Raw genomic sequence first — 26,156 nt, forward strand, 5'->3', positions numbered from 1 at the left:
TCAAGTCTCCAACTAAGATGAAGCTAAATTAGAATTACGCCTTATTTGTAACTCATCTGTTACATTAGCTTGGACAGTGTGTACATGTAGTTGTTTTAACATGTCCAACAGCCCGCTCCAGCACGCAGACATGTCCGACAGCCCGCTCCAGCACGCAGACATGTCCCACAGCCCGCTCCAGCACGCAGACATGTCCCACAGCCCCCTCCAGCACGCAGACATGTCCGACAGCCCGCTCCAGCACGCAGACATGTCCGACAGCCCGCTCCAGCACGCAGACATGTCCGACAGCCCGCTCCAGCACGCAGACATGTCCCACAGCCCGCTCCAGCACGCAGAAATGTCCAACAGCCCACTCCAGTGCGGAAATGTGCTTGACCGGACTATCAGGGACATGTGCAGGGACATGTCCAACATTAAGGTCCAGCGCGGACATGTCCGACATTCCACACCAGCGCGGAAATGTCCAACAGCCCGCTCCAAAGTGGACATGTCCATTAGCCCGCTCCAGCGCAGGGACATGTCCAACAGCCCACTTGGCAGAATGTGACTAACAGCGGCTCCGACTGGAGCAGTTTGGACATTTTCAGCGCATCATTTTCTCCAAAACACACATTAAACATATACAAAAGCATAATTTTTTTTAACATTTACAAGACATCATATCAAAATGCATTTATAAAAAACAGCCATGTCGGCCGCACTATTGCAACAGCCCGAAATAAACAACGACACAAACTTCAAACAGCCAAAATCCGTTTGTAAAATGCAAACGTCACATACCTCGCTGCTCCTCCCAACACTGCAAACTTTCATCGGAGTTTGGTGTCACGCCGGGAGCAAACTATAAATTATGAGGACAAAAAGGTTTTTATTTAGAGACCGGGTTTATCTGCTCTCTCTGCGCGAGGATACCTGCGCGCGGTGAGGCTAATCTGGCGTGTGACGTCACTACCGTTTCCGGGGCGCGCCGCTTTATTTTATTTTATTTTTTTTTTTATTTCTGGGTGTCATTCTTGGCTTTTGCCCTGGATTTTTTTTCAGCCTTATTTAACAAAATATAGTCAGACTAACAACAACACAGATATAGACGAGAGCACTAAAGGAAAGGATAGATAAATGGGCATAATACACAGAAGATAATCAATAATAAACATATCAAAACAATATTTGAAAAATGACTTTTAATCATGATTTTTGACGATATGCTATATGACTTTTTCATGATTTTTGAAATGCTATAATATGACGTTTTTTCGTGATTTCTGAGGATATGCTACAGTATGACATGCTTTCATGATTTTTGACGACATGCTATATGACATTTTTTGTTTTTTGGCAAAATCATGAAAAAATGTCATAGTATAGCATGTTATCAAAAGTCTTCAGAAACATTTTGGGGGCCTTACATGTTGTACAGAACAGTTGGTGTTGACAGTGGAGAGCTCGGGGAATAAAAGGGCTGAGGTTGGGTTTGAACCTGCAGCCGCTGCTGCATGAATGAATGAATTCGTCTTCGTACAGGGGACAAAGTTACCAACTGTAGCTTTAAACTGCATCAGGTCCAAACCTCAGTTTGACTAATCAGATAAGTGACAGTCCCAGCTTACAGTAAAATACATCCGAAACAAACAGTTACAAGATGCAGCCTTTTCAACTTAAAATCAATTAACTCAAAGACGGATTGTTAAAAAAAAACAAGACTTTATTGCCATTTTTCCCACTATGGATTATACAAGGAAAGCTGTAACAATGTAAGACTAGTACTGACATTCAAATTAAATACAAAAACGTGTTATTTGTGTTTCTTTTCCTTCCTTCAGATGACCAACGAGGCAACTGTCGTCGGAAAAACGATGACTTAATTACACAGCAGTTTTGTTAATGCAAACTTTATTTACATGAGAAAATAAAAGCAATCACTGACTTCATGCCGTACTCTTTAAGCCTACAATCACAACAGAGTGGCTGCTGTTAAATAACTGAAGGGAGGTGTTAGTGGAGGACATTAAATACAGTATTTACAGCAAGTGTCAACCCACAGAACAGCCCAACACACAACTTAAACACACCTGTATACAGCTCTGCTTGGTCCTCCTCAATTAAGCAGCGAGACTCTCAGTCCCTCTCGGCTAAAACAAAAAAAAAAAAAAAAGCAAAAGTGTGCAGCCTCTCCAGAATAAAAGCAGCAGTTTTTCAGAACGAGTCTGCAGGTTTTAATCCCAACAAAACTCTAAAGCTGATCATTTAGAGTTCAGCTGGAAGGAAAAATCTGAAAACTCAATTTTAATTCAGAGAAGAACTGAAACCACTGATTTTAAACAGGAAGACTGCAAAATGCTTTCAGAATAAAACGAGACAGACTCCCTGTCCCTGTTAAAACAAAGTACTTTAACACCGCTAACAGCTGTGGCTTTTTGTCAGTTTGAACAGCATCAGGGGCAGAAAAAAGACTCGATGTCGCCGTGTAAATGCAGTCATTTTGTGGCTGAAAAAGTGTCCGATATTGACAGAATTCGGACACTTTGTCGATTCAAGTGTTAAAGTGCCGGAGCTTCAAGCCCTGTTTGCAGCGAGCCATTTTGCAATATTCGTCAACCATTAGCATTGCTACTAAACAACACTAAACTGGCATTTTTTGCTTTACAAACTGTCTGCAAATCAGTCGCGGCTCGCAGTGCAAACAGGGCTTCAAACTGAGAATTACAAACGGATACTTGACTTTGTTCGGCCACAAGGGGGCAACAGCACGCTGCGTTTACACAGCCACAACCTGAGCTTTCGACACGAGTTTCTCCATCCAAACGCAGCAGCAGCGATGTGCATCGTGGTAAAACAGGACGAAACGTTTCATGACTGTTTTGTCCTGAAACCACATGAGAAGCACTACTACAGTTAAGTGGTTAGCAACCTTTAACCCTCCGAAACCTGGATCACTTTCGTGTGCTGCATTCAGACGCCTTTCACACATATTTAAACCTTTGAAATCTGAGCAAATCGATTTCTTTAAAAAAAAAAAGTAGAGAAGGCATAAAGCAACTAAGCAAGAAATGTCTTGAAAATTGGAAGAAATTTGTATTTTTAGAGAATTATTTTGAAACCAGGTTCTCACACCAGTGAATTTTCAAATGTTTTCCATGTTTTACCCAAATTCCATGACATAAGTTAAAAATAGGCCTAAAAAATGCATTCCCAGACATCTGTGAATAAGCACTTTTTCTTGCACTATTTAAATGTTTTGCTATTTTCTGGGTCACTTCTTAAGTATCTCATTGCCTTCTAACCTTTTTTTGGAAAGAAATCAAGACAATGTGGGTTTCAAAGGGTTAAATATGCACAACTTATTCTGCCATCGTGCTGAAACAGAGGGCAGGAGGAGGAGAGTGAGTGTACCGTTTCTATGTTATAATACAGTAAAAAGTGTACACAGGAGAGCGGAGGGTGGACGGCACCCTGACAGAGACGGCTAGGACGAGACGGGACGAGACGGGACAGGACGGGACGGGACAGGACGGGACATGAGGTGTGACAGTTTATCACAATGAAACTGTACAGACTGAGATGTTAGCAGACTTTGTGATCCTGTACACACTACATCGAAGCTCACTCCTAAACTCTGATTCAGCTTTTTCATCGAACGTCTTTCTGATACGTTTGAATAGAAGCTAAACACACTCGGATGTTTCTGCTGTGTGTGTGTGTGTGTGTGTGTGTAAAGACCAGTCACAGCCTTAGTTCAGTCTGAATGCACTCTACAGTCAGATCGTGGTGCGTTTGATGTCTACTATCTTACAGGCACAGTGGGTGGAGTCAGGTTCAAACTTGAGGGCGTGTTTTGTCTGCTGCTACCTGATTGGTCGACAGAGGTGGGAGGGGGAGGAGCTTTAGTGACCAAGTGCTTTCTACGTCCATCCTCCAGAAACATGAATATAAACACACAACGAGTTAAAAAGGGGGATGGTTTATTTTCTACGACTAGCTGAACTCCACAGGCTTGGCGGATGAGATGAGGTGGTGGCGTGGCGCTCCTCACTGCCGGTTGCTCTTTATCCTCTCCAGACGTTTCTTCAGGTCGTCCAGGTTGGCCGCCGGTGAGGCCGAGCGGGTGTGCGCGTGCGTCGGGGAATGGGAGTGTGCGTTGTGTTCCTGCTGGTACAGCTCTCGGGACTCTTTGAGCTGCGACAGCTTACTGTGGAGCATGTCGGTGGAGGACGCCACCGACGGCTTCGACGACAGCAGGGAGGAAATGGGAGGTCGCTGCTGAGGCTCCTCCCCGTCTCCGACACCCTGCTGCAGGGAGGACAAGGTCAGCGTCTGTAAATTATATACTCGGGAAGGTTTCTGTGTTTTTATTTACTGCAAAACAAAAAGTTCTGACTCTAAGTTTTAGTTTTTTTTCTGGAGGGGAAAAAAAACTAAACATCACTGTGATTGTGCAGCTGTGACAACCGTTTTTAACGTCTGCGACTGAAAGCAAACATTAGAAACGATGACTTAATATCTGTTTCTACGCCGAGGCTGAAAGGTTTGACGGCGTGTTATGGCCGAGGCACTCCCTCCAGAGCCGATCGCGCTCCGCATCAAATACGCGCCGGGACTATTTTTGCTGAAGGCGGACAGCAGCCGCATCATGCTGTACCAGACAGGAAGTCAAGGAGCAATGCATCCGGTCAATTTTCAGAATAAAGGGCCTTGCACGGACAGGGGATCATGTTTCACTTAACAAAAACGTTACATCAACAGTATCCGCGGCCTAGGCCAAAATTCTTTGATCTATTTGTTTCTCAGCTGGACTGAAAGCTGCAGCACAACAACAACATCAAGAAATAAAGTTTTAACAGAAAGAAAAGGAAAGCATTTATATACGTATGGCCGTCTCAGCCACAGTAGAATCACAAAAATGAAGGAAAAATGACCAAAACATCAAGAGAAAACCCCGAAATAAGCCGATTCTCTACACGCTCGACGTCTGAAACGCTCCCGGTGAGATACAGAGCCGATGGAGGACGGAGCCTCACAGGAAAACTCATCAGAGCATCTTCAGCGTACATATCTGTGTGTCATTATGAGTCAGTTAAATAAAGGCGTCACACAGATAACCGGCTGGATTTAAAGCCACTATCAGGCTTTTGGAACATGTTTTTCATTATTGCACAAACGCTGAGTTTAGGCGATCTGCAGTTACAGCCGCAGGAGACACATTTTATGATCACTTTCACAATGATTTCACATTCTGGGCAAAAAAAGAGCACTGGTTTCAAATCACAATCAGTTTGGGGGTAAGAAGTGGTGAAAAAAGAAAAAGAAAAAGAAAAAGTTGGTTTGGTGCAACACTAATACACAGCAGAACTGGAAAAACAAGAAAAGGTTGAGAAGGGAAAAGTGCACATAGGCATCGATCTAAATCAAGAAAAGCAACACTGCCTCTTAAAATTTTGCAATGAACTGGACTGAAGTGACAAGGCTAAAGGTGTGTGTGTGTGTGTGTGTGTGTGTGTGTGTGTGTGTGTGTGTGTGTGTGTGTGTGTGTGTGTGAACTAACCCTGGAGGTGTTTTCCAGGCCTTGTCTCTGTCGGAGGATCTTCAGTCTCTCGTAGTAAACGGCTGGTTTCAGCTCCTCGTTGTTACTGCTCAGACTGAAGTCGGTGCCGTGCTGCGGGATCACTGCAGACACACACACACACACACAGACACAGACACAGACACAGACACGTGTCACTTTACACGCCTAACGTCTCTCTGAGCACAGTGCACAGTGGCGGCGTCCCGGTGTACCTGCAGAGGTCTGGATGCGAGGCTTGCCCTCTCTCTCAGACTCGATCATACGAAGGCCTCGCTCCACGTAGCTCTGGAAGAACTGGGACGTGTTTTTGAGGAAGGGCTCCAAATCTGCATCCGAGTACTTCTGTTTGTACTCGTACAGCTCCGTCAGACCCTGAGGAGAAGATTGGACACGTTACTAAAGTTTTCCAAGCCTTTTATTTTCCGTCTGTGAAGTTAAAAAATTGTAATAGAAACAATAAGTTCAGGTTTTAAACTGCAACAGCTAGTACATATTTGAGAATTTATTTATTTGATCAGAAAAACCTTGAGATTAAAAATCTATTTTTTCCAAGAGTGTCCTGGCCGAGACAGGCAGCAACAAAAATCACAGACAACATGGAAACAAAGTTAAAAATCAAAATATACAACTCCAAAGCGACAAAATAAAACACAAAATAAAGTTACCACAAGGAAGGACTAAAAAACAGGAGAAATACATGACCAGCTAAGACACACCCTGACGTCTGCATGTAGAAGCTGACATACAAAAGTCCTGCAACAGTGCTTTAAAAGAGCGGCGCCGCTGACCTCTTTAGTGTTCTCCTTAGAGCCGATCTTCTTGAAGATCTCGGACAAAATGTCACTGACCTTCGCCTTCGACATCCGATCCTCCTGGGAACAAAACGCAAAAGGACAAATTCACGTTACACCTGTCGGCACGATTACGTTTATTTACAGTCATCCTTAAGACAAAAGCTGCAACGTCTGTAACTTTGAGAAATGAGAAACAAAAGCGCGTTGCTCACCGTGCGCATGCCACTCTTCTCGTTGCCGCGGTCACTCTTCAGTCCCGACAGGTTTCCGGAGTGTTTGACCACCCGCCTCAGATGGGCCTCCAACTCTGACTCATTACGATTCTCTATCATTGATAAGTGGTCCAGGATCTGTTCATCAACGCATTGATACAATAAAGAGTTTAAAGATCGAAAAGTTAAAAATAAATACAGCTGGACACGCAGCGCCTCCGACATCATCAACGACCCCCAAACCTCCCACAGCCTGGGAGAGGACACAGGAGCATCCACTTATTTATGACTTTCACGACTTTTATCTACTTATTTATGACTTTCATCTATTTATTCATGATTTTTATGTACATACTCATAACTTTTATCTACTTATAAATAACTTTTATCTACTTATTTATGACTTTTACGTACATATTTTTGATTTTTATCTACTTACTTATGACTTTTATCTATTTATTCATGACTTTTATGTACATATTTATGATTTGTATCTACTTATAAATGACGTATCTACTTATTTATGACTTTTATCTATTTATTTTTATTCTGCGAATGACTTGCACTGTTTTTGTCTTGCAGGGGAAACATAATTCTTTTTTTTTTTTAATGTATAGAAAAGCATAATGAAAATGACAAAGAAAGAACATCTGAATCTAAAGGCTAACTTCTGTATTTTTCAACCTGGACTTTATTTTCCCGTGTTTTTGTCTTTAAATAACAAATGGGAACAACTATTTTTGAAATTGGTCCAGTATTAATTGAAAGCTACAGTGTGCGTGTGTATGTGTGTGTGTGTGTGTGTGTGTGTGTGTGTGTGTGTGTGTGTGTGTTTTACCTTGGCCCCTGTGAGCTTGCAGAGTGTGTGTAACAGAGTCTTCAGGGTTCTGTGCGGGACGTCACTCTTGAGCTGCTTCAGTTTCTCTTTGGGGAAAACCTTCATGAAGTTGTGGACGTCCAGTAAGATCCGATCCAGGTTGATGCTGTTGATGGTCTCTGGGAGGAAGCGGATCATCCTCCACAAACACTGAAAACACACACACACACACACACACACACACACACACACACACACACACAGTCAGTTTGAGGGGTGTTTTAGAAAACAGAAGCATCAGTACTGATAGGACATCATGTCCTCGGTTGTGGGGACACTCCTTACCTTCATGACCAGCTCAGAGAACATCGGCGGGGCTGTCGTGACTAACGTGTCCTGAAGCAAAACCAGCAGAGCGCTGCGGAGAGGCAGGAAGGGAAAGAGTTAACTAAACAGCTCATAACAAGACGCTGGTGAAGGTTCTCAGTCATCCAGGTCATGGTAACTCTAGATCAGGGACGCTCAACTTGATTTGCTTGGGGGCCACTTTTGCAAAATGACAGGAGGCCAGGGGCCCGTTAAAGCAGCCCCTACATGTTTTAATATTTTAGGACATTTCTCAGATTTTTCTACATTTCTTGGATTTTAGACTTTAGGGGCTTAGCAGGAACCTCTGTCAGGGGGTCCAGGGGATCCTCAGCTTGCTAAAAAGAATGTCCTTTTTCTTGGAAATAATTGGGATAATGAAAACATTTTGCCAACTTTTCAAGGAAATATTGGCTTTTTTTGCAATTTATTTTCTTTAAAACATGCTTTCCAAACCCATGTATGTTCTCTTTTTAATCACCAAATTACGCCATTTAACACAACCAGAAGATAAAACTGAAGTCATCGTTTAATTTTCAAATTTCCGATGGTCCTTGAACACATCATGTGTCAATAAACAGGTTCGTGAAACAGATTTCTGTGACTTTTCAAACATTTTCAGAGTATATATTTAGTCCTGGAAATTGCTATTTGCAAATTCCATGACTTTTCCAGTCCTGAGCGGGTGACATTTTATTCTCACGTGAACCGTTTCTCCGCACAAACCTGATCATGTTGGTCTGGTCGGACTTCTCCAGGACCCTGGTTACCAGCAGGTTGACGGATCTGATGAGCTGCTGTCCGTCCTCGATGTCCTCCACTCGGTCGTCCAGCAGCAGAGTTATCAAACCGTGCATCAGGTCCTTCAGCACACCCATCGATGCCTCTCTGGCCAGGGACTCCATAGAGAACAACTGACAGAGACAGAGGGGGACAGAGGAGGACAGTGTCTCATCATCATCGAACTCCGCCTCAGGTTTTTAATCATCCTAAGCAGTTTCTGACACGTCATGTTCGAGAACGTCTCAGAGCAGCAGCAGGCGGTGACTCACAGACAGCATGTTTCCTATGATGCAGCTGTACAGTTTGATGAGGTCTTTCTTGTCCAGCCGGTCGTCAGCCATGTGCGTGCTGTAGATGAGCCTCAGCTGCATGAAGGTCGCGATGAGGAACTGATCGATGTGTCCCGACATGACCTCGGCCTTGTCCTCCTGCCGCAACACCTCGTCGATCTGCAGGACAAATTTTGAATTTCGCACACTTTTGATCTCAACTCAAAGCAGCTACAACTGACAATTTTATGTCAATGTATCACGACACAGTCTGTAAACATACAGGCAGTTATCAATGGTATCTGCAGCTCCTCTTTGCTTCAGGGAGGTTTATAGTGACTTCACTGTTTAGCTCTGTTGAACTCTGTTTATTTCAGGGTTCAACACAGCAGCACGCACCACGTGTGACGAGGAACAACCAATCACACCTGGCAGATATCTTTTCTTTTTTCAATAAACTTCCTCATAGATATGGTGGAGAAGTTGATCATTTTAATGCAGGGATAACCTGAGCTTTACATCTGTTTCACGGATTATATTTTAGGCCAAATGCACACATCGCACTGAGACACATCACTCCAAAAGCACCTTGGAAGCACATCTGGAAAAACAGCTGGGAGCGCCTGTGGAGCGAGGCTGCATGCATGTGGCCAAAAGTGAAAATGACAAGCAGTGGGACTCTGCGCCTCGAGTGGAAAAGTTGAAAATATTTGAACTTTTAAGCACACCCAATAAACCGGCAGAAGAATGAGGCGCACGGCAGCAAGAGAGGAGCATCCACAGCGCGCTGTACCGCAAGCAAACAACAGTTTTGCTGGAAACGTTTCTCTAGCGACGCTTTTTGGTTAATTGGCAACTTAAGAAACACCTGAAAGAAGATCAGCTCTGCACTTTGGATTTATGGTAATAAGGCTATGATGTGGTGCTAGTTATGGTTGCTAAGCAACCTCAGATACAACCTGCCTCTGCACTAAAGAAAGAGTTAGACAGCACGCTCAGGTTCGAAGTGTCCTCCACCTCGGTTTTACCCTTCAACCAACATCTTATCTTTTGTCATATTAACTGCCATAACAGCAGCGAGCAGTAAACACAAATCCAGACTTCAAAGCGCCGTCCGTCATGTGTCATACCTGTGCCAGAGCCTGTATGCTGTTGTTGATGTCACCGCTGGCCACCTGAGAGATGACAAAGTTGATGGTGGAGGCCGTGTTGTTGTGGAGGTCATCAAAGTGCGGTGAGACAGAACGCATCCTCGAAACACAAAAACAAAAATGTTAATCACTAAAATAAAACGTGCTTCTGTGTGTTAGACTGTGATGGTCTGGTCGTTTTTACTTTGGTTCGGGGATCATGATGGGCTCCAGCAGCTCGTCCAGCTTGTGTTGGACGAGGTCCGGCAGCTCGCACACTCTGCTCTGGTCCATTTCGATCATGTCCAGATCCAACTGGAACTCCTTGGGGATGGACGGGTGAGAGGACTCGCTGTGCTGGGCGTTTTGACGGGCTTGGCTGGATGGACGGAGGAAAGGGGGACAGAATATTTAGTCCGGTGTTTTATCGATCAGTGCCTCTGAGCTCCAGTCCTGACTGACCAGCTTTTACTTATTATCAGTCTGAGAATCTGTGACAGTATGTGGATCAGTCCAATGTGGCTCTACTCAGTTTAAGGTCAATAAAAAGGAAGATGAAACGCTTGACTTCCAAACAGTGAATTTATACGGCATAAACACTTTTAGAAGCAAACAAATACACTTTTAAAAAGTGCAATTTTCCCTTTCTGGCTTAAAAAACACCATTATAAAATTCTAATGAGTTTAAAACATCTTGAAAATAGTCAAACATCAGGTAAGAGCATATTTTTTGTGGGTTTTGAGTCTGATGAAGCCAGATCCTAAAAGTGTGCCATTAGCCTGAGTTAAACTGCCAGAACTGGAGCTGATGAGCACTGATCTAAAACCAACATTAACGTTTGTATCCTTCAGAAAGGAGGAAAAACTGACTAAAAATCTATTGTTACAATATGAAAAAAAAAAATTGTAAACATATTCAGTTAGTGACTGTTTGCCACATTAACGATGAAAATCCTTCACCTGTCAATATTTGACAAATAGCAAATGTGGGAAACAAAACCTGTAGCTCGAGCAACAGCCGAGAGCCAGCGAAACACCACCAAATGACGAAAATCATTTTATTTAGGCTCACTGTCACATTTTTGAGCATAATTAGACAGCAACATAACTGCTATGTTCAGATCAACTAAAATTTGAGGTTGTGCGTCATTGTGACCCTGTTATGTAATAACTGAGCTGTTAAAGAATATCTGATTATTAGGAGTAAAAACTTCATTACCAGCCATGACATATTGTCCTCTCGTTTCATAAGTACAGATTTCACACTAGAGAACCAACAAAAACTTTTGAAACTTGGAAAAGCTTAAAAAATATATTTGGTTGTCAGTAGGAGAAATGTTCTTTTTGCAGCTGTCAAAAATCGGATTCGTCTCGTTTCCAGGTACAATATGCACGACATACATAAGTAAGATGAAGGGGTGACGGGGAATGAACCACATTTAAAAGCGGCGGTGGACATTTTGAGCTTTAGTTTTGACCATGTGACAGCTGGGACCAAAAACAGACCATAACTGTCCAACATGGGAAGAAACACGACTAAAACTCAAAACGTCACAGCTCACTTTTCTGTCCATTAGTCTTATGAATGATGAGTATTAGACTGCATTCAGGAGGACGTCTTACAATGACGGCACGTAGGAAACGGGGGGGGAGGAAGAGGTACTCACATCCTATACGTGCGATACATTATTCTGCTCCGGAACGGAAGGTAGGCAGAGCAGAGAGAGGAGGAAAATCACACAGGAAGAAAGATGAAGGGTTAAGAGACACGCAGGCAAGAGGACAGGCAGGCAGCTCTGCAGCCAGCCAAACACACACACACTCACACACACACACACACACACACTGAGGTTGGTTTCACAGACACAGTGGATGGGATTTCATTTGTTTACTTTAAGTATCTGTGAGAGCAACCCCACATGCAAAGACTCAGTAAAACATGAGAAGAGAAGGACAGATTAGTTGCGAGCAGAAGACAAACGTTCAGAAGATTTATGAAATGAATCTAACTGCAGTCACAGCAGACCTCGTGTGCAGGTCTGTGATGGATTAAAGATGCGGTTGGTTGACAGAATGGATAACATGCTAATGAGAAACAGCTGGAAAAGGTTTAGTTTTAGCACATTTAACAGTCCATGTCACACTAACAGTCTTTTTGAATGCATTAATTTAAACACTACGGTCTTCTGCCTGTAAGAGAACAACTAACGTGTAACTTACTGACCAGCATCACTTTTGTAAATCAGAAGTTGGTGTGTGTTTTGACATAAAATAGCTATTTATTGATTCATACCGATTCTGTGTATTTCTGTTAATATTTCAAACGGTTTCATTTCCTCTGGCTGCACGTTCTCCCTCTGATATTTAATGTTTACTGCGGTTATTGTGCTGTTCTCTGCTACTGACCCACAGAAACATAAAAAAATCTTCATTATAAAAAAATATATATTGAGTTGTTTTAAAGACTTTCATTATTCTAACCTTGAATAAGCAAATTCAACTATACAAATGTATTAAATGATAATTTAGTATAACCTTCCACATGAAAAAAAAAGCTTTAAAATCATATTTAGTATACATATATACATCCTAATTCCCTCTCTAGCATCTATTTTATATCGCTGTGAAAATATCTTTCAAAAATTATTTTAAAAAATGTGACTCTTAACACCCCGTGACCTCATATTTATGTTTAATTTTTATTATTTTTTGCTTTGCATCTGCTTTGTACCTACAATAAAAAAAGTTCATATGTAAAAAGTATTAAAAAAAAACAATGTCTCCTTCAAACAGCTGTATTTGCTCAAATTTCTAGATTACATTAAACACATCATAACATTATAACTCATCCTATATTAGTTTTTAGTGAACAGAGCTTGAAAACGACTGTAAAACAATTCAAGCTCTTTTAGCTGTGAGTTCAGGCTGACAGCTGCTTACAGCTTTCATTAACCAGCTCTCCTCCTGCTGATTTCAACACAGATTTTTTGTTCGCAGTAAGTTTACATCGAAAAATGTTTTGGTTTTTGCTCTTATTTATAAAAGACAATATTCCTACGAAGCTGTTTACATTACTAATGAAAATGAATATTCCACTAACACTGCTCTGCATACCTCGACTAACATGCCCTAACATGTCGTTTATCGGGTAAAAATATGTGGACGCTGGAACGGTTTGTTATTTTGCCTCTTTGCGTCACAATAGCCTTTTTTTTCAGTTTCCTGTCGGTGCAGGACTTGTTGCACTCTGTCTTTCCTTCCTTCACCTTCTTGTAAAGGTCGGCTCTGTGATATTTGTGCATATCCAAAAACCTATTGGTGTCAAAGTCTATCTGTTGCATCTATTTAGAATTTAGCAGCAATATTTCTAATCGTGCTCTTTGGAAATGCAGGGAAATTTTGTTCCTCGATACCATATATTTGTGGTGAGTTAAGTGTTCGCTCTGCTAACGATCAGGAAGCCCGCAGCCCTGAGTCAGAGGGGACCTACTTGAGTTTGTTGGGGTCTTCCTGTGCGGGTTTGCGGAGGAAGGTGGCGTTGGGGTTAGTCGGGTGCTCTCTCTGAGACCTCTCCGTCGCGCTGGGTTTGGGAGGAGCTGCGGTCGTCTTCTTGGCTGAACGCTTGATTCTCTCCTCCAGCATGCTCATGTCTTTCTCTGACAACTGAAAGGGACGGAGAAAAAACGATGTTACACTGTTGCAGATTTCAGGGTTACGTTTTTATATGATGGCATCATCTCCATCTTACATTTCCTATTAGTTTGTAGACTTGGTCCCCGCAGACGTTGTAGACGGCCACCACAGTGTTCAGGGCAGCGTTGCGGACAGACGTGTCTCTGTCACCGATGTGGACAGCGATCTCCTTCAGAGACTTTGCAGGAGTCGGCTGGCAAACATTCATCCCATAACCTTCTATCAAACAACCCAACTCCTCCAGACACTCTGCGGACAGGAAGGAAACCACAGACACAGGTTTGTCAAAATACTTTACCGTCTCCGTTAAAAGGTACATTATTACGACCTCCTGCACTGCCAACGTTTGTTGTTGTCAGAAACGTTTCACTCTGACCTCTAGTGCCCTCTAGTGGAAGATCAGGGTTCATACACACTTTGAGGAAAATTTTCAAAAGCATTCATTCTCTGAAACACCATCGCTGCTCCTTATTGGGTCTTTTTCATTACTATATAACAGCTTTTTTTAAAATACTTTAAAAAAAAAAAATGAATGCAGAACAGAATTACAACCAAATATTTTACTATGACAATTAGTCTTTATTTATAAGAGGGGAGGGGGTGGTGCAAATATATATAAATATAAATTTTTTTTAAGCACTGGGTAGGACTTAGGGAAGGGGGATACAATTATACATGGCTGTATTTTTTATTATTTTATTGCCCATTTTTAGATAAAACATCCCTTCAAAAAGCAAAGTTTGGGCAAGTTTTTGGTGCTTTTTAAAAAAGAAAACTGGCAGGGAGGTTTTTCCTTAGAAATTTGGGGCACTTTTTTTTTACTTTAAATTTTTTGGGGATTTTAAAAAATAAAAAATAAAAAAAACAAAAATTACACTGACTGTAAAATCATAAATTATAGTTTGATTTTCAAATTTCCGACAGTCAGTTGTTATTATTTAGGTTTGTGATATAAATGAATTTTCCAGAACTTTCAGGGTATATTTAGTTTTATAAAACTCGTCTGGAAATGATTATTTGCAAATTCCATGACTTTTCCCGGTTTTTCATGACCGTACAAACCCTGTATGACAACATAAAGGATGCATGGAAGTATGTGGGCAGTCACGGTTATGTTTGAAATAAACATATCTATTTTTATACGTAAAGGAAAAGGAGTATACATGAGGCTGAACACCAGGCAGACACTCACTTTGCCTTTGGTCTGAACACCCTTCTAACGGCTAAAAACAGGTTTGGACAGAGATCAGCGCAGCGTCCGACAGGTCGCTCGCTGTCTGTAGAGACCTACCAGCTCTCTGTTTGGAGTTCTTGGACTTGGTTCCATCCATGAGGAAAGGGAAGACCTTGGATGCCGGGTAAACCTTACACAGCATGGTCAGTATGGCCCGGACATCTTTGCGGACCACGTCCTTCGACTCTCCGACCTGAGGAGAAGAAACTGTGAGCAAACGCAGCTTTACGGTGGCTTCTTGTTTGTTTGTTTAGTTTGACGTGTACTCACCTTGAGTATGAGGTAGGGGACGAAGGAGGTGGCCTCGTACTCGGTCAGGTGGTAGTTCTCTCTGTTCAGCATGGCGAACAGCAGCTTTAGATACTCCAGCACCTTCATCAGGACGGTGGTGTTGGTGTCAAAGAAGCGCAGAGTGAACCACTTCAGAATCAGGTCCAGACAGCTGATGGTGGCGTCGCTCTCACTTTCCAACCTCTGTCAAACGCAAACACACAAACAGACTTTACTACCAAAACAAGCCTATTTCTAATGCAGAGTTCGTAGTTTAGACCAACCGTTACCTCAATCATGACTCCGATGGCCTTGACGTGTCTCTGGAAGTCAAAGTGAAAGAGCTCATCCTGCAGCCACTTTGCAAAGCAGGTGGACATCTGAGTTTTCAGCTGCTCCACATATTCATCCCGAGGAGTGATGAAGTTCCATTTCAAAATCTACAAAACAAAACATTTTGAGTTAAAGTCAACAGTACTTTTTGAGTTATTTCGTCCAAACTGACATGTTCTCCAGTTTAGGCCGACCATTTTAAACTATCACCTGTTTATGTGTCTAAGTGACTAATGGGAACAACAATTTTTTAAACTTGTCCAATAATGAGTTACACCGCTGCAGTCAGCAGCAGCTACAGAATATAGTAATTTATATATAATATAATGAAAAATAATCAATAAATATATATTACATAATAAATACATACAAATAATGGAATATATATTTGTTATGTTACTTAACATAGAACATTTTACATGGAAGATTACTGTAACAATTTCATCACACACAACAAAATGCAATGATTTTCCCAAAATCTTTCAGTAATTTTTACAAATTCCATGACTTTTCCAGGCCTGGAAAATGTAATCGTGAAGTTACATGACTTTTCCAGGTTTCCCATGACTGTGGGAACCCTGTATGGTAAAAAAAAACAATCAGCTGAAGTCTCAGCTGCAGTTAATCTCTCACACATAGAGCATGTAACTGCTGCTGCACTGAGCCTCCAGGAGGATGAAATGTTGATCAGCCAGTTCGATACCTTCAGTTGCTTCTCCTCTTTTATCCTCTGCTCCTTAGCGTTGGGGATGAGGATGAAGATTGGTCCGGACCTATCCTCCTCATCCTTGACGCTTTTGGCTGCAGGCTTCTTACCGGCTGCACCCTGAGAGGAAACATCACAGTGTGAGGGAGAGCGAGTGAACCCATGTGCTCTGTCCGTGTGTATGTGTGTATGTGTGTGCGTGTGTGTAATCATGTTTACTCGTGGGCTTTTCGTGCGTGTGTTTTGAATGGCAGGCGGAGTAGAAACAGCAAAACAAAGGGGTGTTATGCTGAAAAGATCTCAGTGCAGGTTAACATGTAAACAGACGTGACACTATTCCAAAATATGAAAACACACACATTCAGAAACACACGTTCATGCAGTGGAGTGACCTGACACCTCAAAGTGACCTCTCTCCGTTTGTGTTTCCTTTCTGTGAGCATGCATGTTCCGCACTTTGATTTCGCTCATGTCAGCACGTCATTACATGTTAGGGATTAAAACGTTGATCTGATTTCACCAAACAACTGCTTGCCCGTGTGCATTTGATGATACAGTTGTGTATTTAGTGGCGGCATTAGTGATTAGAGAGACACAGGATTAGACTGAGCCAAGACCCGACCGGGTCAGGGCAGAGAGAAGCTGGACAGGGGTTAACATCTGTCAGGCTGAAAAGTGTCCGCTGAGAAACTCGGCCCATGTCTGCTACTCACTTACTCCAGAGCTTTAAACAGTAGCAGCGTGTAGATAACATTTAAAAAACAAACTGGACTGAGTTTCATCACGGGGACACCTGCAACACATCTACCTGTTGACTGCTAGCAGCAGCCTTCCCTTTGCCTGGGGGCTTTTTACTAGCATTACTGTCCTTGTCCTTGGAGGGAGGGGGAGGGACGGGTTCCTCGGGAGGGGAGGGAGGCTGGGTGAGTAAAGAAACCACATCATGTTGGTCATGAAATGACTCATAAAAAAAAATAAAAATGGTGTGCATAAACAAGAAAAGGAAATAATGTCAAATGTTCATGCCTGAAATGCACAAAGGGTGACAGATGTGTGGACATTTACAAAAGTACAGATCCTCTCTCAAGTGTCTAAAATTTTAAAAACCATTAAATCAGTGGGGTTTGACTGGATACAGCCTCCTCCTTTCAGTATAAAAATAAATTTGGAGCTAAATCGGGCCAGATTGCACCCTAGGTCCAATTCTAATTTGGATAGAGAGTCATTTATTAGGAGAAAAAAGCAAAAGAAAACATTTTGTTTTATATATATTTATGTACCAGCAGCTTCTCTCCATAAAACGCTGAAATATAAGACATTCATTAGGCGGTAAAAAGATTAACACATTATCAAAACGTCTCTGTTTCTGTGTGTAAAGTGAAATCATAAACAAAAGTTGGTGCAGTCAGAGATACCTTCTTTCCAGGCGCTCCTCCTCTGACCTTCTTAACTTCAGGTTTACTGTCAACAAAGTCCTCACCAGCTGGCTGCCTGGAGGCTGCAGAGCAGAGGCACGGGTCAAATTCGCTCAAGAGCGTCGTACCCGACTCAGAATTATGCCAGTCGAATCAGATTTGGTCAATACGAATGTCATTAGAAAGAGTCTAACAGTCATTCATTTTAATGTCACACTGACCTGAAGCCGCTCTGCTCGGCTCTGCAGGACCTTTTCCTCCTCCAGCTTTGGGAGGAGGAGCAGGTTTAGCCGGCATCACTGCTCTGGCCTTTTCCAACATGGCTAACACCTGATCCTTAGAGGCAGACTGCAGGAGGGAGACGAGGACAGAGACATTCATTATTGCAGACAGGAATCACTGAAATTCACGTCATCTGTTGGCTACAGCACAATATATTGGGTCAGTACTTTGAGTTTGCCAGTAGCCTTTTCCATCTTGTCGTAGCCCAAGTGCATCATGAATGTGGGCAGAGCGTCCTGCGCTTTCTTCCTCACGTCTCCGTTTCTATCTTCCAGGCAGGCGTAGAGCTGAGGTACGCACAGCATCAGGTCGCCCGGCACCGTCCTCAGCGTCGGCAGCTTCTCCGCTAACCAGCCAAGCAACTGTGTGATGAAGATAACGTGAGTCTCTGATCTGTACTGTGAGTAATGTGATTTTTCTGAGGAATGTGAACGTAAGAAATTTTAATATGGGTCCAGAGGATACAATATTTTTCTAGTATTTATCTCCACAAACAAAGGCAGTAAGGAGGTCTGTGTGTACCTCCTGTCGTAGGAAGGGATTCTCTCTTTTCAGCTCCTCTGACAGGTCTTCTCCTTCCAGCCACTCCTTCATCCCCGTCTGCTCCACCCACGCCTGCAGGGTGGTCATGGCAGCCATCCGGACGTTAGGCTGCAGAGGAGCAGAGACACGCGTCCATCACCACCACACAGTCAGCGACAGTGTTTCCATCTTCTTTTGTCAGATTTATTTTTGTCTTTTCATCATCAACAATATCAAAATGCATGTCACAATAAATTAAAATGGACATTTTCCATGTATTTATTCTTTATCAGGATGCTCTAACTGTGCTGTTTGTTTTTAATTTTTTAAGTGTCAAGTCTAAACTGCTCTTATTTAATGCCGTATGACATATTATGCCTCAACACCTTGTTCGTTTTTCTTGTTGATACTCGTGTATTTTGTTTTAGTGGATCTCTGCAAAACCTCAAATGTAAAATTTCCTGTAACTTCATGAAATCTATGGTATTAACCCTTTAACACCTGGATCAACATCAGTTTTCATTGCCTACATTGCCATGCTCTCTGTGTGTGTGTGTGTGTGTGTGTGTGTGTGTGTGTGTGTGTGTGTGTGTGTGTGTGTGTGTGTGTGTGTGTTTGTTTGTTTGTTTATTTGTTTGTTTGTGTGTGGGTGTGTGTGTGTGTGTGTGTGTGCGTTTGTTTGTTTGTTTGTTTATTTGTTTGTTTGTTTGTGTGTTTGTGTGTGTGTGTGTCTCCAGTACCTTGCTGTCTCCCAGTACAGTAATAACAGGGATTCCCAGAGTTTTAACGTGCTGCTTGAGTCCAGGTCCCATGGCTGTAGCCAGCTGCTGCAGGATGGTCAGGGTCTGCTGCACCTGGAGACCACAAACATGAGCGTCAATTTAACTTTTAATAGATTACCGTGAAAAGGAGATCTTAAATCCTAAAGAGTAAAACTTTAAACATCTGGACCACTTTGGCTGTGCTCTGACTTTGACTGGAAAATTCAGAGCACTGCTATTTTGCTTGCTAACATATCCATATCACATCATACATCTCCACAAAGAACTGATCTGACTGATTTCCCTGGTATCTAAAACCGAAGTGTGACCCTGCAGCATTTATGTGCAGCAAATCATTTTTAAATAAATCTTCAGTGTGCAGCTGTACATTAAATATGAGCAGAGGAAGCATTTTATTGTTTAAGCATTTAGTGCAGGATAAATCTTTTCCAAAAATGGCTTGGCCATGTTCACAGCAAACAAGATGTTTGGGTTGAAAGCTGTTCGTGGTGCACTTTGAGGTCAGAATCTTTAAAACAGCCCGCTCTCTTACTAACCAGGATCTTGTTGGAATCGCCGAGTCGTCCTTTCAGGGCCAGCGGCAGGTCTGAGATATTGGCTGTGATGAACTTGGCCTCTGAGATGATGGCTGCAGTCTCATCCAGACCCTCCTTCCTTATCTTCCAGTTCTTATCCCCAATTTTAGACACTAGATCGGAGGTAATCTTGTCCCTAAAAGACAGAAGGGAAGAGAGAGTCATTTTAGTCTTTAATGCCAAGTGAATATTCTTTTCTGAGCTTTTGTTTTAAGGATTTAGGCATTAAAAAGTTACTCATGTATAATGGAGATGTAATTTTATTAAAAATATTTTATAAATAAAAGGGCACTAGCAGGTGCTTTTAAAGCATATTGGTTGATGTGATTTCTCATGAGTATGGGCATCATCTTTAGAAGTACTGAAGCAAAAAAGTGTCTTTTGATTAGTTTTAGGCCCTTGAACTCTGCAATAGAAATGCTCCACCAATGCCTACAGTGTTTTTTTTGCTTACTGTGATCTCATTTCTTTGAGTATCCTCAAATTCCTCAAAAACCTAAAATATGTACAACCTAAGCTTAAATATTATGTAAGGCAATAGACCAAAAATAACTGTAACTAAGTATTGAAATTGTATAATTTAAAAAGGTAAAACTGTAAAAAAGGAATCTAAAAAAAAAAATTAAAAAAAAATCTGATCCAAAAGATTTCTTAATTTTATGGAGAAACATATACACTATTTCTTAACACTCCATAAATTATTTAAAGTATGTAAATTATTTTTTTAGGCACGCTCATTTTTATGGGCAGCATGAAAAGGCATTGTGATGGATTAATCATTTATTCCTCTGTCACCACGGTGCATTTTCGCACTGCAGCTAACCTCCCTCAATAATGTCATTACGAGCGTACATCATGATGACACACAAGATGAAAACTTTAGTGTTCTGAAGCAAAACAATGCCTGCTCTAACTATTATGGCTTTTATTTTAGTCCGATATATACAAGATTATGAAAACAAAGACCTCTGGCAGCCACTTTGGTAAAATATCGCCACAATTACAGCGAAATACCATGTTTGAACTGCATGTGTGGTCATGGCGTGATGACGGGGAGGACAGAAGCTGCAGCTTCCTGCTGCAAAAAGAACAAATGTTCAAGCTATTATGGCTCTTATTTTAGATCTATATTAACAGAATTGTGCAAACAACAACTCCCGCAGCCGTCTGTCTGTTTATAAAGACTTTAGACTGACAGTCGTAGACACGCCGTTCTCCTTTAAGGTTCCCAAATGTGTCCTACACAGTCAGCGTCTGGTTACCCGATATCTGTTCTGGGCAGCAGATCCATGATGTCATGTCCTCCACCTCCTCCTCCATCTTCCTCCTGCTCCTCTCCTTCATCGCCCTCCTCGTCCGCCGCCGCCGTCGCCTTCTTGGTGAATTTGATAGGAGCTGGAGGAGACTGACCCTGCATCTGTGCGGGAGATACACAAACATATAGATATCTTATGTCCTTTTCTGGGTTCATACACGACGAGTTCTTGTTCATTACTATATAATAGCTTTTTAAATACTTATTACTTCAAAAAATATGAAATCAGAACAGAACGTTACCGATACAACTAAAAAAGAAAAGTCCATGACCTCATGATCTCTGATCCGTCCTTGAAAGTTCTCACCTTCTCAAACTCAGCATCGATCTGTGCGAGGAGAGCCGGCTTCTCGTCTTCAAAGAACATGCGAAGAGGAGCTCCCATGTAGAGATACATGACTCCCAGCAGGGTGATGGCAGCTGTCCGGACAGCAGGGTTAGTCGCTCCCAGAGCCGTCTTCACGTTGTTGATGAAACCTTTGACATTGATACTGGAGAGAGGGGAGGTCAAAGGTCAACAGATGGTCTTGTCTGTCTTCTTCAGCCAAAGCACTTTCAAATTTGATCATTTTGTAGAAAGAAATGTGTTAAATTGATTAAAATGCCAGCAAGGTACAATGCAAATTACAGGGTCTCGACTTTTCTATGTTTTCATACAATAACGAGCATTAAAATAAAGAATGTGAATTACCCAGCAAAGCCAAACTCCTTCATGGCATTAGACAGCCAGTTGAGAGTCTCTGCCTGGTTTTTGGGGTTCTTCTGTGCAAAGGCCATAGACACAACCTGACAAATAAAACACAAACTCTGTAAATACAGAATCATCATTATCATCATCTTCAAGTTTTGCATTGCTCAGTGACTTGAGCTACAGACCTGTTCAGCAGTCCACGGCAGTGAGCACGCCTCTGCAATAGCGGTCAATCCCTCTTTGGCGTTTCCACCACATTTAACGTCTCCGACCTTATCCACCAAGCCGTCCAAAACCACAGAGGCTGACGTCTTTGAAAACTGTCCCCTCTGAGCTACGAGAGCCACGATATGCAGCTTCATCTGCATCACCTGCACAGGGAGAAACAACATTAGGACATTTACACCCCAGTTACTAATGGATCATCGCTCATCGGTAGATACTGTAATACTTAAATAACAGGTGTAAAATGCATCCATCCCTGCTGCCTGCAAACAGGCTGCTCTAACACAAGTCAACATGATAATCCCAGAATCATCACATGTGCTACACACTGAGCACCAGTACTGCCATCTGGGAGGACGGTTAGAGTACCACATTGTTCACTGATTTTTAGGCCATACCGCCCAGCCCTAGTGTCAATGAACAGTTGACTTTGGATTTCTGATTGGCTTTATCCATATAAGGTGATATGGGTCGGGGATAACCACGCCCAAATCAACCCACCTTCAGGAAACTGAAAAAACTAAAATCACAATATTTCAAATTTGGATTGAGGCAAATGTCTGATCATTTTTTATGTTTTTTTTATTACGCATATAAGACCCCAAATTACATATTAATAAAGTTTTGGGTGATTTGGGTTCCCAGGGGCTTTAATAAATGTGCAGGAGTTTGTCAAACATTGAAACAAAAATAAACAAAACACTCCTTTGTTTGCTGTGGTAACTGTGTGCCCTCACTATTCAAACCGCTGCAGGTTTTTGTCTGTTTGACTTCTCCCGCACAAACATGTTAATGACATCTGCCAGCTGGTCTGAGCTGTCTTCATCAGAAAATGACGTTACCTCAGAGGAAGGGGTCTCTTTTCTCTAAAAATGTGCTGGAAACATGGGTCAAATTAAGGGTGAAAGTTGAGTCCAGAGAAAGTATTTTTCTGGAGGAAAATTTAAAGTCCAAGCAGCTGCTGCGGCATCACTTTAGCTGCTGTAACTGAGACAGTTACCTGAAAGTTGGTCTCCTTCCAGCCCGGTTTCTTGGCCAACATCCGGACTAAGGCCTGGCAGGGCATCTCCGTCTTATCCATGGTCTCTACAGCCTGAAGGCAAACATCCATAACAGCAATAAATCAATATTCTTGCTGTTAACTGTATAACACACACTGACATGTCAGCCTACCCAAACTAGCTACAACACACTTAAAGTTTATGGCTATAAAGTTTCAGTGTGAAAAATATTGAAATTAATGTGTTTCTCAACAACTGATACCACATGACATTAAAAATTAGTATGTACTTTAGTACTAAGAAGGGCTGCCACTAACAATTATTTTTAAAATTGATTAATAAGAAGATTATGTCCTTCATTAACCATTCTGTCTATATATCTTTTATAAATTTCCCCCCAAAATGGGAAATGCAAATTATAATTTCCAAAATGTCTATGGTGATTCATTCAAATTTCTTATTTTATTCAACCAAAAGTCCAAAAGTTTATTTTGTGACAAAGAAAGGCATCACATTCTCACAATGAGAAGTTGTAGACAAAGCACTTTTGACAGTTTTGCTTGAAAAATAAATAATTTGTCAATTATCAAAATAGATGTAAATGAATCTATTGTAAATCACAACAATATGAATTGAGAGCTGCAGCCGTGGCAGTGTTGGGACTATACCTTGTAAAAGGTCACCAATTGTTAAAATATGGCTATCGCAAATAATTATTAAACAACCAAAATAATTATCAAGTATTATATAATTATTATTAATTTACATTAAATTACCTCACAGGGCACCATTCAGAAATAATAAATAAATAAATATAAGAAATAATGATTAAATAATGTAACTTAATTTTCCATTCATCACCATTCAGAAATAATAAATAAATAAATATAAAAAATAATGATTAAAAAATGTAACTTAATTTTCCATTCATCACCATTCAGAAATAGTAAATAAATAAATATAAAAAATAATTATTAAATAATGTGAGTTAATTTCCATTTAAATCAGCTTGCGGGGCACCATTCAGAAATAATGAATAATTATTTTTAATAATAATTCATTATTTCTGATAGCCATAATTATAATAATGAGTGACCCTTTACGAGGTAGAGTCCCAGCGACAGGCAGCAGCATCTTTGTGCAAACAGATTAGGAGACTTTACCCTCTGAAACTCCTCCATACTGGCGAGTCTCTCCTTCCAGTTTCCAGAGTCCAGCTGCTGTAAACAGGAAGCAGGAAGTACAGCTGCTGCCCGCTCCTCACACACCTCGGCCTGACATGAAAACACAACATTTAAGTCAGCAGAAATTCCAACATTAATGAACTGGTTAGGTCGAACCTCTTTGTAGAGCGCAGGCTGGTGCTCATTATAACACCTCCTTTTTATGACAGACATCCTGACTTGTTAATGGTTAGTAAGTTAACGTGACCGACTAACCTCCGCTTTCATATAATGATCCGACTTAATGTGACTAAAGGTAACGTGAATAAAAGTTTCATACGTTTCCCCGTCTATACATGACTTCTGCCTCACATAAACTTTCATTGCTATTTCCCGACACCATCAAAATCTGTCTTCTGTTATTGTTTTGAGTGAGAACGGGCAGAAATGACAGATGAGTGTAAACTTTGTATAGAAAATATGATCAACGTTGAGATTTTTGTCCTGTTCATTTATGCTCTTTTCATTGTCAGCTAAGCTTTCTATTGTTCTATTGTTCTATTGTTTGCCTATTTAATACCATTATTTTGATTATTACTGTTTTTAATCTACCTGAGATTTGTGAAATGTTCTGCTGTTTGGAAAATGTCGTCATGTTTATAGAAGAAATAATAGTTTAAAACACAATTAACGGTGTGTTTACTTCAACTTTCACTCAAAAATCATGCTTTAAACTTAAAAAAATAATAAAGATTTGACTTTTTTTGGTTTTTAATTATCAATAATGACCAATATGAACATTTTTGTTGGGATAACATTTTTAGCCATATTGCCCAGCCCTAACAAAATGTTTCTCACTTCAGGATAATCTTGTATTCAGGCCCTGCATGCACGTGTGGTACCGTGACACACTTTTTACCAAAAGCATCGACTGCGAGGTAAAAAAATATGCAAAGACTTACTGAGAGTTCACTCTCTGCGAAATCTTTGCTCTCGGGGGCCTTCTTGCTTTTTCCACCAGCTGCAGACGCTGGTTTGCCTTTCTTAGACGGACCTGCTGACGGCTGCAGAAACGAGAGAAACCAACCACGTCAAACACAGCCGTGGACACTTGATGTCTCTGCAGTCATTCAGCTCATTCTGTCCATAAGTTAGCAGTTTTGTGGGAGGACAAAGGGACAGATTAATTTTCTATGTGTGCATTGTTGAGTACCTTGCTGGCAGCACCAGTTTGGGTCTTCTTGGGCGGGCCCGAGGATTTGGGTGGAGCTTCAGCAGTGGGAGGGGCTTTAGCTGCTGGCTTCTTGGCCCCTGCACCTCCTCCTCCACCTCCTCCTCCTCCTCCTGCACCCTTCTTCCCTCCAGGGAGCTCCACTTTATCAGCAGACTCTTTTATCTGTGAACACATGAAACAGAGGACAGTTGTTAGCAGTTCTTCTCTTTCTGAGCTGACGAGAGGTTTCTCGTCCTTCTTCCACTGATCCTCACCTTATCCAGTTTGAGTTTATCCAAATCAGACAGGAAAGGGTTCACGGCTTTCTCTCCCACCACTTTCATGGCTGTCCCCAAAGCATCGAAGGCAGCGTCACGCACCTCCGGAGCGGAGTCGTTCACTTGCTGAGATGGTAAAAGAGAAAAGCACAGATACACTTTAAATAAGGACACTTGAAATGGGAGCCGAGTGTCTGCTGTTGTTCCTCTACAGTCATCAGTACTGAAGCAGCAGTATTTCTGAATGACAGGTTTACATCCTATCACATGTTGTAAATATAACATTTAAACAACTGAAATTCAATAATGGCTTCCCAAAGTGTTTTGCATGTTATAAATGAAGTTAGTTATGATTTAAGAAATGACTGCAGCTTCACTTTAATAGCTCAGTGTCTCTGTTGAAATTCTCGTGGCAGATGGATGCACTCAAGAAAAGATCCAAAAGTGCAGCATGGGAGATACTTCTCCTCTGTAAAACCTCAGGGAGCTATTTTTATTTATTCATTTTTTAATTTAAAAAAGTT

The 26,156-nt window shown here is 41.5% G+C and overlaps 1 protein-coding gene across 4 annotated transcripts in view; it reads right to left on the reverse strand.

Annotated features, from left to right (window-relative positions):
* Window positions 1–1,684: 1,684 nt before the first annotated feature.
* Window positions 1,685–26,156, reverse strand: part of ckap5 (cytoskeleton associated protein 5) — a 36,894-nt gene continuing 12,422 nt past the window's right edge. The window contains exons 12-45 of one of the 4 annotated variants that reach the window (XM_088079693.1): window positions 25,630–25,758; window positions 25,355–25,537; window positions 25,104–25,205; window positions 24,142–24,252; window positions 22,978–23,070; window positions 21,938–22,123; window positions 21,753–21,847; window positions 21,369–21,552; window positions 21,009–21,163; window positions 19,708–19,882; window positions 19,130–19,243; window positions 18,390–18,518; window positions 18,035–18,229; window positions 17,807–17,933; window positions 17,586–17,668; window positions 16,979–17,089; window positions 16,168–16,290; window positions 15,422–15,571; window positions 15,132–15,335; window positions 14,919–15,054; window positions 13,683–13,876; window positions 13,425–13,597; window positions 11,602–11,625; window positions 10,140–10,313; window positions 9,935–10,055; window positions 8,805–8,984; window positions 8,479–8,666; window positions 7,732–7,804; window positions 7,408–7,596; window positions 6,570–6,707; window positions 6,352–6,435; window positions 5,776–5,935; window positions 5,543–5,664; window positions 1,685–4,287 (exon numbers count right to left, since the gene is read on the reverse strand). In XM_088079693.1, coding sequence (XP_087935819.1) covers window positions 4,030–4,287; window positions 5,543–5,664; window positions 5,776–5,935; window positions 6,352–6,435; window positions 6,570–6,707; window positions 7,408–7,596; window positions 7,732–7,804; window positions 8,479–8,666; window positions 8,805–8,984; window positions 9,935–10,055; window positions 10,140–10,313; window positions 11,602–11,625; window positions 13,425–13,597; window positions 13,683–13,876; window positions 14,919–15,054; window positions 15,132–15,335; window positions 15,422–15,571; window positions 16,168–16,290; window positions 16,979–17,089; window positions 17,586–17,668; window positions 17,807–17,933; window positions 18,035–18,229; window positions 18,390–18,518; window positions 19,130–19,243; window positions 19,708–19,882; window positions 21,009–21,163; window positions 21,369–21,552; window positions 21,753–21,847; window positions 21,938–22,123; window positions 22,978–23,070; window positions 24,142–24,252; window positions 25,104–25,205; window positions 25,355–25,537; window positions 25,630–25,758 — 4,863 coding nt within the window. In that variant the 3' untranslated portion in view covers window positions 1,685–4,029. Of the gene's footprint in view, window positions 4,291–5,542; window positions 5,665–5,775; window positions 5,936–6,351; window positions 6,436–6,569; window positions 6,708–7,407; window positions 7,597–7,731; window positions 7,805–8,478; window positions 8,667–8,804; window positions 8,985–9,934; window positions 10,056–10,139; window positions 10,314–11,601; window positions 11,626–13,424; window positions 13,598–13,682; window positions 13,877–14,918; window positions 15,055–15,131; window positions 15,336–15,421; window positions 15,572–16,167; window positions 16,291–16,978; window positions 17,090–17,585; window positions 17,669–17,806; window positions 17,934–18,034; window positions 18,230–18,389; window positions 18,519–19,129; window positions 19,244–19,707; window positions 19,883–21,008; window positions 21,164–21,368; window positions 21,553–21,752; window positions 21,848–21,937; window positions 22,124–22,977; window positions 23,071–24,141; window positions 24,253–25,103; window positions 25,206–25,354; window positions 25,538–25,629; window positions 25,759–26,156 lie in introns of all 4 variants that reach the window. The other 3 variants (XM_088079692.1, XM_088079695.1, XM_088079694.1) reach the window with 3 other exon arrangements.

This window comes from Plectropomus leopardus, chromosome 7 (genome assembly GCF_026936395.1).
Source record: "Plectropomus leopardus strain MGB_pleo_1.0 chromosome 7, ASM2693639v1, whole genome shotgun sequence".
Taxonomy (NCBI): domain Eukaryota; kingdom Metazoa; phylum Chordata; class Actinopteri; order Perciformes; family Serranidae; genus Plectropomus; species Plectropomus leopardus.